General features: G+C 41.5%; 1 protein-coding gene across 10 annotated transcripts in view; it reads right to left on the minus strand.

Moving 5' to 3' along the window:
• Nucleotides 1-20945, minus strand: part of Pde1c (phosphodiesterase 1C) — a 554512-nt gene that overhangs the window by 134777 nt on the left and 398790 nt on the right. For all 10 annotated transcript variants that reach the window (XR_003848641.1, XM_017796743.2, XM_029560849.1 and 7 more), the window contains one exon: nucleotides 503-616. Coding sequence is in view for 9 of the 10 variants with exons in the window: in XM_017796743.2 (XP_017652232.1) it covers nucleotides 503-616 (114 nt within the window). In the remaining variant the exon portion in view is untranslated. The remainder of the gene's footprint in view (nucleotides 1-502; nucleotides 617-20945) is intronic.

The raw sequence follows: 20945 nt of genomic DNA on the forward strand, positions 1-20945 counted from the left end.
AGATAGATAGATAGATAGATAGATAGATAGATAGATGGATGATATATATACATAGAGAGAGAGAGAGATGGAGATAGAGATAGAGATGATAGAGATAGAGATAGAGATAGAGGTGACAGAGAAATCTCAAGTGGGAAAGTCTACTAAGAAAGGAATGCTGGAGCTTAAGAGACCAAATATTTTCATCAGCTCAGGAACTTCCTGTTACAGATATTGTGAATTCAATTAAACACAATTAGAATGACACAAGCAATAATTACAGTGGAACTCTGCATTCAGTAAAATGTTAAGAATTACTTTTTCTCCTCCTAATAGTCAGTCATGTGAGGTTAGTTTTTTTGTAAAAGAGGAACTCCAGATGGGAAATAACTTCTCCAGATCGTTCCTGTTTGTGGAAACTAATGTTCCAAGCCTAAAGTCTAAACCAGAACCTAGCCCAACCGTGGGGGAACTATTTGACAGAGAGTTTAGCATGGCTTTATTAGTCCCTTTTCTAACTTACCTTGTTTCATCAATATATACAGATTCGAGCACTGTGGCTGCATACTCCAAATTCTTCTTAAGATCTACCACGGAAGCTTCTCCTCTCTCTAACTGCTTGACCAAAGACCGTAACCTATGGGGGAAAAGATGACATCATCAGAACAGAAGCGTCAAAGAATAAATCTAAAACTATGATGATAGATTATTTTTTTACAGGCACTAAATATTTTTATTTATTCAAATATTTTTGAAAGAAAAATAATGGGATCAAAGTAGCAAGTTACAAAGTAAATAAACCAAAACCAAAAATATTCTCATCAGTCAGACCCTGATCACTCCCAAGATTCTCTAGGACCATTTTATTTTTATCAAGTTCTAAATAATGGGTGATTTTTACTTTTCCTAGTTATGTATCTTTCAAGCTATAGTTGAATATAAGCTAAGTCTGAGCAGAAATAAATACCACCACACACTTCTGAGATGCTTTTTGTTGAAGGCACTTTGGTCAGCAGTAGCCATAGAGAACATCAGTCACATGGCCCACAGATGTCTCAAGACACATGGGAAGATGTAGTCCACCATTGTAGTCACAGAAAGCCACAAAAAACAGAGGTGCAGGTCACCTATTTCAGTGGACAGGAAGGAAGGAGCCATATGTAATACCCTAGCTGTAAAAAAGAGGATGGATGATAGGCTGAGGATTTCCAAATCATCCAAGGAAATAAAGAAGAATACTCCTATCTAGCTATTATCTATCTATCTATCTATCTATCTATCTATCTATCTATCTATCATCTATCTATCTACCAATCATCTATCTATCATCTATCTATAGCCAATCTCTATATAGCCATTATTTGCACAGAAAGCAATATATGCAACATCAATAAAATACCTGCAGTTTATCAGAGTATACTAACTGGAAATACTGCAAATACCATAAAGACACCTTGGCAGCCAATGGTCATAGCAACAGTAGAGTCTGAAGACAAACTTGGGTTTGAGTCCTACTGCACAGAGAACCCACTATGTAAGACATTTAACCTCTCTGAGGATTATATACAAGACAGATCAAGCAACAGGTGTTGGAGACTGATACAAGATCAAATGAAGTTGATACAAACTATGTGATTCTTGGCTGTTTTTAAAAATGCAGTTGTTAAAATTATTGTCATTTCTGTTAGTGATCTTCATCATCATAGGTGACGCTAAGAAAACTCTTGGCAGGAGAGTTAAGATCACTGTCAAGTCTTCATTGGACATTGGTTTATACAACTTGCCCTTGTCTTCCTTACTTCAAAATAGCCCCTGATTTGCAAGAGTAGGAGAGAATAAATTGACTACTTGGCAAGGTATATGATATTTGCTTCCTGATATTCATGAAAAGGAACCCCCAAATTGAGAAAAAATCCTAGATCAATCTTTAAAACTCGGGAAAGGATCAACCATACCAAAAAATTTCAATAATGTAAACTACAGATTGAAGGCAGTCTCTACTGACTTGTGAATTGCCAACACGCAAAAAGGAAATCAGCACAGGCTTCGTAGACAAGTTAGGGTCAGCCTTGTGGGTCTCATTAGCAGCACTAAGAAATGTATTCACAATTGGTCAACATGCAGAGAATAAGAGACTACAGAGTGCTCAGCCCTATATGGGACATCTTTATCACACCCCTCTCTCGAAGGCTTGGGGAATCTCTGCAGAAGAGGGGAAAGAAGGACAGAAAGAATTTTAAGGGCCAGAGGTAGAGGATGACTAAGCCCAAACAGTGTTGCCTGGACACAAGAGGGCAGTTAGACACTCGAATTCACAGCAGGTGTGACAGCATGTAAAAGATTTGTGAAAGATCAAGCAGACAAAATCTCAGCATGGAGGATTGAGGGGGGCATGAAGTCTCACCCCTAGCTAAGGAGAGGAAGAGTCTGTTTTCTTTAACAGTGTGCCTCCTGGTAGGCTGACTATGCTCAAGGGCTGTTTCTACACTTAAGAATATTTGACCAAATCAAATCAGACTCAGTTGAAAAAATACTAAATAATAACATGAAGTTAGATGGGTAGGGAGGGTGGGGATGTCTAGAAGAAATTCGGGAAGGGAAGAATGTGATCAAAATACATTGCATGACACCCTCAAAGAATTAATAAAAATATTGTTTAAAAAAGAAATGAACTGGCTGTTAGAGTCAGTACAGATAAATAAGACTTAGGTTGTGTGAAAAGCCAGAGGGAAATGTATTAGTTCACAAGCTTACTGAATAAGACATATATATATATATATATATGAATGAGTGGATGTAGATAGTTGAAATTATATAAGAAAAAAACACAGTAACACATTGTCAGACAGGGGAAAGTCCCTTCAAGTTGTTGGTCAGGGTAGTCCAAGAAACTCCCAAAATCACACAGGCTATAGTCATAGCCCTTGATTACCTCCCAGAACTTGAAGGTAAGACCCTATTCCTGAAGATTTGACATATTTTGGACATAAAACTTGGAGCAATTGAGCTGGAACTGATCTAGAAGCCTCCTCCCTGAAGACTAGCCCCCACAGTATCAGAAGATACTATACAAACTGCCAAGGAAGAAAAACCAATCAGTGACCCCATCCAGCTGTAACATCTATGAACCACAATAATTTGCAAATAAACCCTATTGGTACAATAGTGGCACTTTTATTTTGGGGGTAATCAACAACTATCTAATTGAACATAAGACCCATTCAATAGGAGGTAACTCATGAGTAGTACTGTAAACATGGTCAGATACACATGGCTGGAGAGGTTATAGATCCTAGAGACAAACCTACGTTTCTCACATCTCCAGACCAATGTAATTTCTTACTGTATTCTAATTATGCATCCTTATATTTACAGAGAAGTGTACCCCTGGCCACTTAAAAAAGAAACTTCTTTTTGCAAGAGATGGAGACTATTACAAAGTTCCACAACTGGTCAAAGGCAAAGAATAAGTGTGAAGTGCTCAGTTCTAAATGACACATCTACAATGCAACCTCTACACCCAAGGCTCAGGGAACACAGCAGAACAGGGGACAGAAAGAATGCACCTCTCAACTCTCACCAGCATCACTTTCTCATGCAACAGATGGTGATTAACTCAGAAAGTCACACCTGGCCAAAATGCAGAGAATAAGAGATTACAGAACGCTTGTCCCTGGTAGGACACCTACATCAAACCTCTGCCACCCAAAGCTCAGAGCCCATTGCAGAAGAGAGGGCAGAAAGAATGTAAGAGCCAGAGGTGGTGGATGACCACAAGGAAATGATTTTCCAGATGGCTGGGAAGTTCCTCATATGAACTTACAGCAATGGTGACAGCATGTACATGACCCAAACAAGCTCAAGACAAGACAGAATCCCAGCACAGAAGTGGGGAAGTGGGGAAGAAGCCCCAACCTCAGCTGAGGAACCACAGGCAACTGATAACTGCTGGAAGACAGAGAATCCGTTTTCTTTAAGGGTGTGACTCTAGATGGGTTAACCGGGTTCCAGTGGATGGATGCACACTGAAAAACATTTGGGGACAAGAACTTGATTCAATAGGCTTGAATATATATGATTAGCATACATGAAATCTGGCAGGGGACCTAGAAGAGGGATAGAGATAGGGGGTCTAAGTACAATCAAATTATACTGTATGAAATTCATAAAAATTCAGTGAAAAAGAAAAAAGAAGTGTGCTGGATTTTAAAGTCAGCACAAGACATAATGTTGGCATGGGGGAGGGGCTGTCAGTAACTCACATTTAGTGAACAGTCACTCCACCAAAGAATGAGGAGACTATATCAAGGAATGAATGGCTGTTCTAAATAAGGATCAGAAGCTCTTTAGCCAAACTCATTCCTTACTGTGTTGGTTACTTTTCTGTTGCTGTGATAAAACACCATGAGGAAGCATAAAAATTTTCGTCATGTTAATTAGTAGAGGTGATAAACATTACCATTGAAATCTACCCGCTGACTTTGTAGACATACACAAGCACCAAGGATCCAAGTGCAACCGATTATGGCTAGTAATAATCAGATACATACAGATTAGAGACGCATGCACCAACATCTCAGTGTTAGTAAAAAGAACAATGAGTCTTTCTGTAAGAAACAGTATATTTTAAAATGAAATGGAGATCTTTTTTAAAGGTTAAAAACTCATTCAATTTTATGTCTTACAGGGTTTATACTGAGTTTGAAAGAGCTGTATCTTTGGTCTGGAGACTGTTATTGAGCATATTAAAACTGTAATGACATGTTTCTTCTAAAAAAAGATAAAAAATAATATTAAAAAAAAAAACCCACCAATGACCAAGGCCACTTACAGAAGGAGACGTTTATTCAGGCTCACATTTCCAGAGGACTAGAAACCCATCATGGTCTAGGAGGCATATTGGGGGAGGCAGGCAGAGCAGGAAGCTGAGTGCTCACATCTTCAACCACCAGTGGAAAACAGAGACCTTAAACCGGAAGTGAGGCAGGGCTATGAACACTCAGAGCCTGCTGTGGTGCTATGCTTTCCCCAGCAATTGCAGCACGCCTCCTAAAGCTCTACAAACAGCATCACCAACTGAGGCCTAGTGTTCTAATGTGTGAGATAGGGGACAGTTCTCATTCAAACCACAAGGCCTCCTAAGTCTGCTCCCCATTTGGAGTCTCACATCAGGTGCCCAGCGGCCACTCGCAAGCTAGTTCTCAACTAGGAAAGTGAATTGAGAATAATTTCAAACTTTTTAAATATTTTTGCCTTCAATTGAAGCTTAAAGATTCTACCAAGAATTTAGTATGAATGTCTAATCAGGACCTATGTTAATCCTCAAGACCTAAGAGGAAAGGACAAAGGAGAAAAAAAATAATAAGGGGAAATACAACTGATAGAAAAACCAGAAGGTGCACCTACCTACAATGGTTTCCATGGAAACCAACAGAAGCACTTCAATACATTTTAAATTTAAAGACTAAAGTAAAACCCATATAAGCAAGTAAAAATAGATAAAGTAAAACAAGACAAAAAAATTGAAAAAATCCAACTTATCCTATGTAACTTTTTACTCCAAAATAAGGAAAAACTGGAAGAGTTCTGAGAACATAAAGCCTTCAAAAATTCAAGCTGACCACAGGTTTCTGCTAAGAAACCTCTGTAATAATGGTATCAACTTTCTGAGGAGAATATTGTACAACTAAAGATATTTAAGTTTTTGTCTAGAAGAGTCACTGTGTATATTTGATTCCAAAATAAAAGTCACTCTCAGGTGGGGCAAGTTCAAAATGTTATAATCCACATGATTTCCAGAAAAGAGGAAAAAGCAAACTGAAGGACTCTCTAGACCAGTAGTCTTCCAACACAGTACACTCATGGGTCTCCAGTCAAATGGATGGTGGATCATGATTTAATGAAGCCAAACTTTACATACTCAACAACTCCTGAAAAAAATGGCCAATAGAACAGAAAGCTAAGAACAGAAAGGTAACTGAACATGAAAGTGAGCTGACCATCTACTGACACATGCTCCCAAACACCCCTATACCACTTTTATGAACTAAAAATTCCTAATGAAAAAGACAACTGAAATTTAAAAAAATGTCAAATGGGCCCATGGATTTATGTCACTATTTCTAATCATCTGTACTCCTGGGAAAGTACAAATCGGAATCAAGACAGTCAAGTCAGACCCCAGGTGAGGACAGATTTTTGTCTGAGAAAAAAAGCAGTCCTTGAAATCCTTATCCAGAAGCAGGTACGAATCTGCATCATGGGGAGCCCCAAGCTTTTTGCCACACTCAGGGGGAATTCACCAATGTAGGGGGGAAACAGCTTCGGCAGACCCAGAGAACTGACATACAAATTACTTTTAGGACACCAAAAAGGTATGAATATTTATATATTCTCCACTTTTCTAGACTCTGGGAGGAGCTAAAGATTCAACCAGCATGTGGCAGAGAACACAGGGAACCTGGGTCAACCTACCCATATGGTGTGGAAAATCATCTAACTAGCTTCCTGATTTAAAGACAACTAACAAGACAAAATATCCAAGAGAAGATTCAACAATGAAGAAGAGAAGAACACTCAAAACGCAGAGAACTACTCTTTGAAAACATATAACACAGACCCGTGGAAACAAGTAAATTTTCGGGAACATCTATTATGGACTCAATAAAATTCAGGAAAGCATAGATTGTGGAATGTGGAATTGATGTAATAAAAAGTGAACACATTGAGAGAGAAAGGGAAATTAAAAAGACATAAAACATCACAACAGAAAGACAGTAGAGTGTTTTATGAAAAGAAATGGTAACCAGCTTTCTAAATGGCCAGCTCCCACTTGACCCAATGCCCCACCTGGGTAGACACTCCAGATGTCAATCGCTTTGTGGGGCTGCCACTCAATACCCAGGAGCTTCAGGCCACCCTTCTCTGAGTAGTATTGAGCTGTAGCACAGTGTGCAGGGTATTGCTGACCCACTGGCCCCTCTGTCCACCTTCCCCTCTCCCTCTTTATCCTTCCCACTTAGAATGCCCTGTTCTCCCCATCTACCACCGACCTATTAGTGAGGTTGTTTCTTGGACAGAAGAGTTTCAAATGAACTTAACCATTGAACAATTAGTACTCACTAGTTCCAAAAATTCCTAAAGTTGCTTAGACTAAGTACTCTTCCCTATTTCCCATGATAATGCAGGTGTCCCTTAGAGCTGAACTGATCTCAACAAGAGCCCCGTCAAGAGCAGAGGAATCTTGAGGCTGGAGAGATGGCTCCAAGGTTAAGAACATGGGATGTTCTTGCAGAGGACCCAGGGTTTGATTCCCAGCACCCACATGGCAACTAACAACCATCGTGACTACAGTTCCAGGAGATCTGACACCCTCTTCTGACCTCCATTGGTACTCCATATGAGTGCACTTACATATATTCAAGTAATACACTCTTACACAGTAAATAAAAATAACAGATAAAATGTTTTTAAAAAGAGTAGTGGAATTTTTCACACCCTCATTTTAAAGTGTTTTTCTTAAACTAGGAGAAAACTAATTGGGCAGAAAGCCTTGGATAGACTCTGGTAAAGGATGTCTTGAATATTTTTCCATGTAAATTCGTCCCACTGAAAAACCAAGGGCCAGGTCCCATTGTAAGTGGCAGCCTATATGTTGAAAAAGATGGATATATAGCTTGTTAACGGTACTCAAAAGGTCTTTTGGTTTAGGTATCTAATGGGAAGTCATTTCATGAACACCCAAAATAAATTCATGAGGAAGGAAGAAAGGGAGAGAGGGAAGGAGGGAGGAAGGAGGGAAGGAGAAGGAAAATATAGAACAATAAAAATAGTCCATCTTCTGAAGAAATGCCCATAGTTTCCAGCACTCCATTCATTTCTGTCACTGTGGTTGCCAGATAGCAGTCCCAGGATAACCTGCAACACCATTTTAGGCAGAGCTTCTGCTTTCAAAACTTGGCACAATGCATCTGTTAGGCTGTGTGTAATGTCACTGTGGACGAGCCATCACATCTTCACGCAGGTCTTCCATTTCCTCATACAAACCTTCTGTTGCCATGAGCCACTTTGCTGCATAGCATGTGATGAGCTTCAGAACCTCCTTGGTCTCTGCACACTCAAGCCCTGGGCAAGTACTGAGGAAGCGCTCCCTTGAACCCCAGCCAGCATGTGAGATACACAAAGGTGCAGAAGAGTTTCCCACAAAGACACATTCTAGGATGGAGTGAATTCATCAGGAAAGCAACTTCTTAGACAACTTGATCTTAATGACCTGCCCAAAGAGGGATGAAGTGTTGTTCCCCTCCCAGGTGAGATCACTGAAACCCTATAATGCCACTGGCTGGAAAGGATGTAGGTTGTCAAGTTTAAGGCTCTTAAAATGAAATCATCGTGGGCTCGAGATTTGAGTCAGTGGTACAGTGTTTGCCTGGTGTGCTTGATGCCCTACATGATTCACTCCCCAGTAAACACACACAAACACACACACACACACACACACACACACACACACACAAAAAAAAAGTGGTAGAATGAGATCATCAGAAAGCACAAACAAAAATAAATTTAAAAATTACAGAAACACTTGCTCATATCTTCTGCCCCAAAGTTAATCACTCAGGATGAATAACAGCTCTTTAAATACCTGTATGGTCCATAAAGGCCACTGCCTCGGACAGGCTTGGTTTATCTTGACAGACTGTGAAAAGGAGCTAACTCCCTCACGGCAATTCCCCTACATGTTCTGATTAATCAAGAGCCCTAAAATCTCATTTGAATAATAACTAAAAAACCTGTTTCAGTTCACCACGTCTAGTCTGTGTATTTGTAAGACACAGTTGTCCGTGTATTTCACAGCCTCCATATCACTCCTGTCCCGACCAGTTACCTAAATACCACAGAAAATTTTAAAAAGCTCTTCAAATAAGACGCCCCACAGTGACTACTGAGCTTATATTTTAACACCATTCAGTGATACTATATGGACATTATTTCTTCTGGTGATTTGTTTGTTTCTGTAATCACTGGCCCCTGGTCAGGGTGGTCGCACTTGAAGCACTCATAGAGCATTTATCGAGTGCCTTCTCTGTGCAGACACCAGGATCCAGCAAAATCAAGGGGAAATGTAGCTCCTCCTGGCATGAGGGAAGTCAGGTAGGCTACCAGCTCTTACAACACAGTCTTGTACACATGATGGCAGAGGTTGGTGCACTAGGAAAGCACAAATGGAGAAGAATCTCCTCCTAGCTAGAACATCCGCAGAGAAGGCCGATCAGGGCTGTACTGAAACCAAACAGGCGCCAGCCAGGCACACATGATGAAAGATGGAGGGCTCCAGACCAGGAGATGGGAAATTAGAAAACCCTTGTGGGTTTCTAGAACTCAGGGGCATGCCAGACAACAAGCCTTCAGAATCCAGGATTGAGACCACCACAGTGGACTCAGCATGCCAAGCCACCGCAGACCAACTTTCTACAGAGGTACTAGGGAACCTGTGACCATGTGTTCAAGAAGTGGGGCAGCAAGAGAAAACTTCCATTTCAGAAAGACCAAATTAACAGTAGAGCAGAGGGCACGATGGTTAGTGTACACCTGGTTCCTCACAAGCACGGAGTCTGCATCAGTCAGCTCAAACGACTGTGGCTCAAAAGCATGCAGAAAATAATTATGCCTCTACCAATAGATTGAAAAAATAAGATAAAATTGGAAAGCTTCAAAAACTTATCAAAACTGACATAAGAAAAATAAGAAAAATTGTATGTCTATTAAATGAGCTGAAATAATAATCCATGATTTAATTTCACCACAAGTAAAACTGCAGTCCTTTATCACTTTGCCAGTGTATTCATCTAAACATTCTAGGGAAGGAATAATACAAAATCCTCCAGAGAAGAGTGAAGCGGAAACACATTCCCATTTATCTCACAAGGCCACTATAGTCTTGATTCCCAAATCAAACAGTGACACTAGAAGAGTTAACGGGCTGATCTTTCATAAACAAAGATGTAAAAATCCCAAACAAATGTTTAAAAAATTAAAGCCAGTGACAAATAAAAAGTAAGAAACAGAGCTGACCTAAAGAAATTGGTTGCAAAGTTGCTTTAAAATTGAAGATCAAAAATAATTAAATTGTAATTCACTGATAGCTATTGGGAGAGGGAGACTCCGTTTTCTTTAAGCAGTGGTCCCTAGTGAGTCATCCATACTCCAGTGTATGTCCCCAAGCACAGGAGTATATAGGTAACATGAATTGTACTCCATGGGTTATTAAAAAGTAAAATAAAATATAAAGGACAGAAATCTGAGTGGGTAGGGAGGGGCGACCTGGGAGGAAGTGGAAGGGAGGTGAATCTGATTGAAATACATTGTATGAAATTCCCAAAGAAATAACAAAAACATTTTCAAAAAGAAATGCAGAGAAACAGTGGATAATTTGTTTATTTTTAAGTCAAAGCTGAAGGAATTACATTTCCAAATATAAAGAGCTACTACAAAATATTTAATTTGGGGTCTCATCCCTCTACCACTTCACTCTTTCAGCTTATATCCAGCTGATAAGCCAGTAGATAGACACAGTTATTTTGTATTAATCTAACTTCAACACAAGTAGATAAAGGAATCTGCTAAAGGAGAAAGTGGAAGGAGAGGGGAAGAGAAAGAGGGAGGAAGAAGAGGAGGAGAAAGAAGAGGAAAAAGAAGAGATGGAGAAGGGAGAGATGGAGGAAGCAAGGAAAGGGACAGAAGGTTAGGTGAAGAGGTTAAAGAAGAGGAGGAGGAGGAGGAAGAGGAGGAGGAGGAAAGGACAAGGATGAAGACGAGGAGGAGGAAGAGGAGGAGGAGGAGGAGGAAGAGGAGGAGGAGAGGAGGAGGAGGAGGAGGAGGATGAAGACGAGGAGGAGGAAGAGGAGGAGGAGGAGGAAGAGGAGGAAACGGAGGAGGAGGAAGAGGAAGATGAGGAAGAAGAGGAGGAGGAAGACGAGGAGGAAGAAGAGGAGGAGGAGGTATCAGCAGCTGCTTGGGGTGAGAGCAGAGTTTGAAAAGAGGAGGAGGAGGAGGAGGAGGAGGAGGAGGAGGGAAGAGGAGGAGGGAGAGACAGGAGGCAGCCACCACCATCACCAAATATGAATCACTTTGCAGTTTCCCATCCTAAAGTGATTGTTCATCTCATTAAGATCCATTCTTTGGCTGCTCAGTGGAGAATATCATGACATGACCTCATGGCTGTATTCTTTAGTTTTTATGCACAGCCCTGCATACTCAGTCTCACGGTTTCCAAGGCAGAATAAATATTTTAGAATATGTTTGGGGGGAGGGGGGAGATGAGTATGTACATGTATGCAGCCCAACGAAGTGAATATCAGACAGGAAGCATGTCTGAGCCAAAAGAAGTCTCACGCTTTAATAGTATTATGAGGTATTTATGGTCTGTTAAAATTTTAACCCATTTTGAGTTTTCAGTATTGATCTCATGTCCTTTGACTTCCTATAGAAACGCAGTCCTGTGATTCAGACAGGGACCACCACCCAGTCATTCTTGGCTTTATTTTGGTGGTGAGAAAGAGGTTGAGACAGTTCTCACTAAATTCCAGATCGGCCTGGAATTTACCATGTAGGCCACACTGACTTTGAACTCAATCCTATCTCAGCTTCCCCAGTACTGGGGGTTACAAGTGATCACCACACCCACCTTTATTCTTGGCCTTAGAAAGGACTTGGTTTGTTGTCGTTGTTGTGGATGATGTTTTAAAATCAAACAAAACAGCTCATGCTTAAGCTGTTTCTACTGCCTTTCTTTTTACTTCTACTGAACTCACACATTTGCTAAAGAAGTAGAAAGTGGAAACAGCGCAGTTTTGTTTTGTTTCTTAAGGCCAAGTGCACAGTGGCACCAGGATCTTCCTTGAGGGAAACTGTATCTCTGTAGTTTGGTTCCGGGTGTATCAACCTAATTGAGAAATGATGCTAACATGAGAACACACTTCACTGACCACTCATCTTCCAGAGAATGAAAGGAAATCCCAATGCAGAGTGTCCTTCAGAATCTAGCACACGTGAGGACCGAGAAGGGGTGAATCCTGCCGCTGGCAGGATGGGCTCCAAAAGCCGTTTTTCATTCGCCAGTATTCAAGTGGAAAAATCACCATTCCTTTTATCTGCTGATAAACATGACACTCAACATCTGTCTTGATAGATCAAAGAAACAAAAAGCACTAAAGACATCCTTGAATAGTTGTAATGAGGAAAGGAAGCTGGGCAGAAGTTTTCAGGGAAACTCAAGAAGGCAACCCATGCACACAGCCTCCTTCTGTCTTGCCAGTCAGCCCAACCCATGGTCCTTTGTTTCCCTTCCCTGAGTTCCATCTCTTATTCAACTTGAACCGCATCGTGTTGGTAAGGCTACTCAGGAAAGCTAAAGCTCCCTTACCCAGCAGCATCACAGGAAACCCACAGTACTAACAATGTAATGTGTGGCAGTGATTCTGTCTGCTGCTTGTACAAGGTTGTTGTTTCCACCTAGCAGAAGTTCAGAATTCTTATGAGGATTAATGGCAATAGGAAAGGCTTCTAGCTCATCTCCTAAGCAAAAAGCCAGAAGAACTGCTATCACTACTGAAGAAATGGTCATTTTTTTCCAGCATCGGCAATTGTTTCACAATTGTCAAACACAGATCACAACATACACAGGAAATTCTGTGATCAGAGGTGGGCACAGCAGCTCCATGGTAGAAATGGTTGAGGGGCATGTGACACTAAGTGCTCAGTAATCACCAGATCGGGGAGTGAAAGAACAGGTATTACAGATAAACTGCTGGAGTAAAAAGAAGCGCACACAGAGAACAACCGTGTACTGTGCTCTGGTTTGCTATCTGTTCCTGTGATAAAACACTCCAACCAAAACCAGCTTGGAGAGGAAAGGGCTTATTGCATCTTACACTTCCAAATGGCAGTCCATTTTTGAGGGAAGTCAGGGGAGGAACTCAAGGCAGGAACCTGGAGGCAGAAATTGAAGCACAGATCGTGGAGGAACTCTGGCAACTACTTGGTAATAAAATGTCGTTTCCTGCTAGCTATTTCCTGTCAGAATTTATGCAGAGGTTGACTGCATAGTCAGCAGTGATGGGAGCAAACTGGGAATCCGTACAGTGAGAATCAATAGGGATAAAGCACTCCACAGCAAACCCTCCTTCCTTGCTCAAAGTGATGTTTGGTGATTAGAAACACTACATGGTGACTTGTTATTTTTCCCTCCTGAGTGCCTCAGGCCTCCACTGTACTAAGACTTCCTCACTTAGTATTTTTAAAACCTCCTGAATGTGGGCACATACTCTATATGGTATTTGTAATGACATTTGAACCTATGTGGTATCATAAAATATTGTATTGCTACATATTTTCCAGAAGAGCTTTGCGGAGCTTTAGACTCTGGTTTGGGGATTAGAAAGAGAAGGAAGTAATTCTGTTCCTTGATTCTCTGTAAAAACAAAAGAACAAGGAAGCAATCACAAAATGTTCAAATTTGCTATTGATGGTCGAAGTGTACATGAGGTTTATAAAAAGTTCATGAAACAAATTGTGTTCACACCTGTGCTATTAAGAGAGAGAGTTCTTATTCCCCATCGGCTGTGAACATGGATGAGAGAGACTCAGAAATGCACTCTGACCTAGTGTCACAGCAGATAGACACCTGCCCTGTCTACTGCTAGCAGAGTCAAAGGCAAGTCTGAGCAGATTGACAACTGATAATGGGCTGTTATGATCTGGATATGAAATGTCCCTTAGAAAGACTCATATGTTGAAGGCTTGATCCCCAGTGCCATGTTCAGAGGTTGAACCTTAAGTAAGAGGTTGGTCACAGGTCCACGGGTCACTGTTATGTGATTTAGAAGAATATATCTTGGCTCCAATTCTCTCCCTTCCTCTCTCCCTGACCTTTCCCCTCTCTTTCCTCCCTCTCCTTCTCCCTCTCCTACATCCCCTCCCTCTCTCTCTCTTCTCTTTCTCCCTTTTCACCAGCACCTACTCCCTACCACAGTGTTTTTCCTCACCATACAGGGGCCCAGAAGCAACAGACTAAAACCTCTGGCACTGTGAATGACAACAAATATTTCCTCCTCAAGTCTCAGACATCTTGTCAGGGTGGCAGAAACTAACACACAGGTCTGCCCATGGAATCTGAGAACTGATGGAGCTTGGTCAAGCTCTGGAGTGAAATGGGAGCCAGACAGAGCTTTCCCTAGAGTAAGAACTAGTCTTTAAAATCGACACATATGGTTCAATGAACAGTCCTAACCACTTCTACATATGACATTTGGCTCTCAGCTGTTAGTCACTGCTGCTGTGGATTACATATCAATTCCTAACTTTCTTCTTCTGTACAATCAACCCTGGGTGATCTCTTGCTCTCGTTCCACCCAGTGTAGGGATTTCTGTCTCTTGAATGCTTTGATGAATGACAGAGTACTTGCTATTTCCATTTCCTACCTCTACTGCCAATGGTCACACTCACCATTCCGAGATTCCAGGAAGCAGCAGATAGAGGGATCTCAGGAAAGAGGGTCTACACAATAGTTTAGTGCCCTAGGTCAAAGTCCGGAGGTGGGTTAGATGGGTGAAGGGAAAACACGGGGCACAGGAGAATTCAGTCTACTTTCCTTTGTGAACTCATCAGGGCAATGACCTCCAGGGAAAGTCTCAGGATTCTACCACACCTGCCCAAGAAGATCACACCAGATAAAAGCAGTTGCATGGTAGACAGCAGGGGACCACAGGGCAGAGGAAAAAGAGTTCTCCTAGGCCCTGCAGAGGGATAGGGAAAGCAGTTCCAAGTGCTGACCAGCAGGATTAGGGAGGTAGAAGGAGCTAGAGGTACATCCTCCTAAGCCAGAGAGCAAACAGAGGTCAAAGCCATACCTCGGCAGGACCCAGGGTACCAGGGCAGCTAAACAGAAACATGCGGGGATGGACACACAGCCATTGACCTTGGCTAGAGATGCCACTAAAACTCAGTGACAAAGTGGACAGGAGACATCACCATGGAGACCAAGGGCATCAGAGGACAATCCAAGGATCCAGGCTGTCCTGGAGAGGAACAAGGAGAAGAATGAGGAAATTTGAAAGTCTAAGCAATTTTTAAGTGATTTACCTAAAAGACTTTTTGAATTGTTAAGACTGGGTGGGGTTTTGTGAATTGGATTGCGATTAGTTTTTCTCCCCTGACCCAGCCTCTGTTTCTGTCTCTCTTGCTCTCTCTCTCACACCCACACCCACACACACCCTCACCTCAGTACAGACCCAGGCCCAGCAGAGTATAGCTCATAAAGAACAAATCACACACACACACACACACACACACACACACACACACACAGAGGAAACCGAAGCCCGCTTCTTTGCACCTCCCAGCATGCTGTGAAGGAATGGCTCCCCCTGTACACACAGCACTGCGCAGCTCCTCAGTGCCAGGCTTTCCACACATGGTGTGGAAAGTAAGCATAAAAGTAACTGCAGTCTTCTAGAACATGCCAGTGACAATGATAACCAAACACTGCTAAAGCACAGAGAAGAGGGCAACTACTCCGGGTGGAGCAGGACATGGCCCCACAAATGACCAGTATTTCAAGCGTGCTGGAGTTGTATCTGCTTCCATGCTGGGCCTGGCCTCTTGACAGTATGGTCTGGTAGGGGAAGCAGACAAGCAAATCATACACTGAGTCTTAAAACAACTGTGCAATCGCCATTATGGAAGAAGGTACTTGGTCTGGGTTTGTTCTCAATGCCTAAGGAACACCAAAAAACCCAAAGTTGAAAGCATTCAGCTCAGCAGCAGTTTTGTGGACCTTTCTACCTGGTGCTTAAGATGAATGAGTACTTTCAAAGAGATGTCACAAGATGGGGACAGAAGACTTTTCCAAGTGATTTCCTGATCTTTGTTCCTTCTGACTTGAGAATATAGTGTTGTTGATTCCATTAAAGAGAAGGCACATACAAATCTATCACACAACATACGCTGGTCATAAGGGTCAGCCTGTTAGCAGTCTGCCTTCCCCAGCCAGACAGACTGAGTGAAACAACATGAAACTCAAACCAAAAGGAAGGAGGGAAGTCCAGCACTGTCAGAGGGAGTTCTGCTGGGGGTATGGGATGGAAGGGACAAGCTGTGATCACCTGCAACGCCTTGCCAGACAAGGGAAGAACTGCCTACCCAAGATGTTTCCCACTGAAGTGAACAGAAGTCACTGCTTCAACACAGAGAATATCAGGGCAAGAAAGAAAAAGTGAGAAAATCTTGACAGGAAATTCATTTTCCTTCATTCCAACATGTGGTTTGTATGAAATCAAGGACCTCAAAAGAGATGAGAGTAAATACAGCAGTGATGTCTGTGCTCGTCTGTTCACCTGACTCCTTGAGAGGAAACATGAGCTATGGGGACTGTCCCTGAGTGGAGAACTATTGGCATTTCAGTTTACCTAGCACTGGGGCAGCAGGATCAGTTCAAAGGGGTAAATAAGCAAGTAAGGGAAAGGGTGCTCAGTCTAGTAGGGATTCCTTCCAAAAGGCTGCCTAGGTGTCCATAGCCAGACAAAATATTGAGGGCCTAGAGAACATCTGTGCACCACCGTTATGTTTCTGCAGCAAAAGTGAGGGTTTCTCTTCCTAGACCCCAAGAACAGTAATGGGTTGGAAGCAGGACCTTGGTCCTGAGCATGGATTGAAGAGGGCAGGGAAAGTGGGGAAGACTGGATCGCAAAGCCAGTTGATTACAGAAAAGAGGATTCCTTACTCTGAGTGCTCCTGCTAGCTATTCTGTTCCACGTGGAAAGGATTTGTTTTCAGCACTGTTGAGGAACAAGAGCAGCACAGGACCAGATGCAAATACTCTCCAGAATGCTTCCCTTAGCATTTCTGTGGTAGGCTGGCCTTAAAGGGACTCACAGGCTCTGAGAAAGAGAGAAGGGAGGAAAGGCAGACTGTGTCCTCAGGAAGGACTTGGAAACAACACTGGCATCATTCTTACCTAAACCAAGGGGATACTTCCTAAAGCTGACACTGCATTCTAATATACTGAGGAACCTTTAAATAAAACAATAACTCAGGCCTGACTTTATACTCCAGTGTGAAACATTATAATAATATTGATGATTCTCACTTCATAGCGTAGGATAACACTGCTAGCAAATAATCTGGTCAAAACACAAAGAATAAGTGACTGTGAGGTGCCCAGCCCCAAGTGGTACATCTGCAACACAGCCTCTATACCCAAAGCTCGGGGAACATCACTAGAGAGAGGGAAGATGCCTGCTGCTGCATTCTAGACATGAAAGGAAAGCTGTACCAATGAAATCTCCACAGTAGGATAATCTAACAAGATCTACACAATGACAAAACCAGTTGACATGCCAAGGTGGATGGGGAAAATTTCATGGGGTTCCACCTCAAGATGAAGAGCTAACAGGTAATCAATGGGTGCTGATCAGTGTTCTCCAGGGACTAGCTCCCTGAAAGGTAATCCCAAATGGGATTACACAGAAACACATAGGCACCATTAAGTGGACATAGTGCATTATAAACACGTATATTTATAAATGCATATATAACAATAATAATTAGAGAAGACAAGAAATCATAAGGGAGAGGGAAGGATGTGGGAGGGGTGGGAGGGGGACTGAAAGAGGTAGAATTAATGCAAATACAGTACGCATGCTTGAAGCTTTGAAAAAATAAAAAATATATAAATAGTAGAACTTGAGTGAATTTTAAATGACATTCAAATATTCTAAGGTCAGGTTTCTGAATCTGCATTAATATCCAACATGTAACCCATCAGCCCTGGAGCACAGTATAATCCGCTTTCAAATTATTAGGACAGTCTTTTTAAACCTTCAAAGGTAGGTGCCTAAAATGGGAAAAGTGTTCCATCAGAGAGATTAATCCACAGACCACTTGATTGGAACAGAAAAACACCTGATTAGGCCTGTTCGTTATTTCAGTCTGGTATTTTTACAACTGCCTATAGAATGTCCAGTAATGACATTTACAACTTTAATCAAAGGGCCAATGTGAATGCTTATTTAATAACCGGTTATTCTGTAGCTATATCTATCATGAAGATACTTATGTTTGAGAGAAGAGAGGAAGTGGTCGTTTCCATCTTAAACTGATGCTGATCAGCCCTGGCTTTCCCTGGAAGGAATGCTGAGGGTTGGGATAGAAACCAGCAAGCACAGTGGGCCAGACTGCAGTCAGAGCCTATACTCCCATACCACTCTTTCCCCTTAGTATTTATTCCTCTTTTATTCAATACCTGATATCAATTTAGCAGGTCAACTTTGTCCTGTTCTGGTTTTATCCTATCTCTCTTTTTCTCTCTTTTCATTATTTATTTCTGAAAAATATAGACTGACCTAGTTTTCAGGGTCTCTGTACTTCAGTTTCATGAAAGCTGGAATTTGTAAAATTACCTGACTGCATTTCTTTATCTTTCCTTTCATGTTACCTTTAGCCAGAACTACATCTTCTCCTGTACTCATCTTTAATGCCCTGATCATTTCTGTTTGTTCTCCTCCACCACATTTTCTCTATAAACCCAACACCAACCAGTAGCCTCTTCTCAACCACTCTGTCCTTTTCATTTCCATTACCACCATACTGGTATATCACTGCACGCATACTTACAGTGTTTCTTTATGTCCTAAAGTGATTGGTGTTTAAGGTGATGGTTTTTAATTTAATTACCATTGCATGTTCATAGTATTAATAGCATTCCATAGTGAGAATTACCATTGATAACGACAATATTTGCAAACAGTATTCTATCCTCTGTGGAGTCCTTGTGACCAAGCCTTGTGCCCTCAAAACTATGAGTAGAGGAAAAAGACACATCAACACTACTACAACTTATTCCCTCTTGAACACTGGAAATACAGAATTTAAAAGAATGAGTATGATTTTTTAAAATCAAACTGACAATGTAATCCCAGATACACAAGGTAGCCTAGTGGAGAAACACAAGAAATATGAAAAACTAAGGAAAAAGACACCTCCAAAAATTGCTAAGCTCCCAGAAATAGCCTCCAATGACATTAAATGCAATAAAATTCCTTATGAGTATGCTCGAAGAAATCAAAGAGGACATAAATAAATTCCTGAATTAATTCCAATAGAATACAAATGGCTGAATGGAATAAAGAGATTGATACAGTATATTATAGCATATTGAGGCTGAATTCAATAGTGATAAGTGTTAACAAAAGAACAAATCAATGTATATTTGTTGTTACCCTGTTGCTGTGATAAAATACCAGGATCAGAAACAATCAAAATAAGAAAGTTTAGCTGGGCTAATAGTTCCTGAGTGGGCATCCATAATGGTGAGGGAGGCATGGTAGCCAGAAGGAGAAGCTGAGATACCACATCTTCAATCACAGACATGATGCACAGAGAGCTGGAGGTAGAAGGAGGCTATAAACCCACTTCATGCCTGCTCCCAGTGATATATATCCTCCAGTAAGACCACACCTAAACCTTCCCTAATATTTCCACTACCTGGGGCCAAAGATTCAAATGCCTGAGTCTTTAGGAGATATTGATCATTCAAACAACCACATTCCACACCTTTGTACCCACAGGCTCAAGGCCATATCATAATGCAAAATGAATTCAGTCAACTTTAAAAGTTCCCATAGTTTGTAACAGTCTTAATACTGTTCAAAAGACCAAAGTCTCTTTTTAGACTTATAGCAATATATTAACTATGACTCCCCTATAAAATCAGAAAACAAATTGCGTATTTCCATCATTTAATGGCACAGAATACACATTCTCATTCATAAAGGGAAAAATAGGGACATAGCAGGTAAATACAAAACCAAAGCAAGACTAAACCCAGCAAAGAAAACATCAAATCCTAAAGCTCTGTGCCTGGTGTCTAGGACTTTAGGAACAAAAGGCTAAGATGATTCTACTCCAGTTTTACTGCCTACAAAATACATCTCTCTCTTAGGCTGGCTCCACATTCTGTATACAGGTCTCCTTGGCATACGTCTCATGACTCTGGCATTCCCAACATCTTGCGGTCTCCATTGCAACCTAGGCTTCACTTTCATAGCTTCACACAATGGTCTCTCAAAGCCTCCTAACCTCCCAGTCTTCTTACAGCAATTGCAACATTGGCACAAGTTGCCTGGCCTCAGTGACTCTCTAAACCCACGGAGGAAGAATCCATGACTCCCTCATGATTGCATCTGACATGTCTCTAAAGCCAGTACTATGTGGAAGATACTGCTCAGTTTGACTGCCAACTTGGGATGGATCTTCACCCCCTTGAGTCACATTTACAGCAGCTTTTGTATGAGGTCGTTTTCTAGGAGTAGAAACATCCTTAGGTCTTTTCCTTTCACAACATGGAAGCTCAGCTGGGTGGGAGCTGTCCTAAGGGCACCCTTTCCACTGTTCCAGTGTACTCCAGGAGGCCTGCTGGTAATGGCACTGATCTCCTTAACAACTACAGCCTCTCTTTCAGCACATGCCTTGGCTGCAACATAAAGTCTCCTGGTGCCCTTTTTCTCCCCTAAATGTACATTTTTAAATTTCTTTCTGCTGCACTTGCTCTTTTGTATTGTTGACCTGGATAAGATATACCAATAATAACCAAGCAAAACATTGAATATTATGATGTCTTGACATTTCCTCCACCAAAGAAATAAACTCATCACTTTTAAATTCAGCCTCAGGAAAGTTCTTAGGACAGGGGCAGAGGGAGCCAGATTGATTGCCACAGTATCTCTAGAATGGCCTCTAGCCCCATTTCTGTTAAAGTCCTTGCTTCCCTCTGAAACCTCTTTATCTTTACTTCTACCCTGCATTACACTCAGTGCTAATGTCTTCCAGTCTCCTGAATGTCCCATTAAGCACTGTTTATAGCACTCACCTATTTTTCTAGTTTAAAGTTTCAAAGTCTTCCACCCCC

This window comes from Nannospalax galili, unplaced genomic scaffold, assembly GCF_000622305.1.
Source record: "Nannospalax galili isolate Female #2095 unplaced genomic scaffold, S.galili_v1.0 scaffold132, whole genome shotgun sequence".
NCBI lineage: Eukaryota > Metazoa > Chordata > Mammalia > Rodentia > Spalacidae > Nannospalax > Nannospalax galili.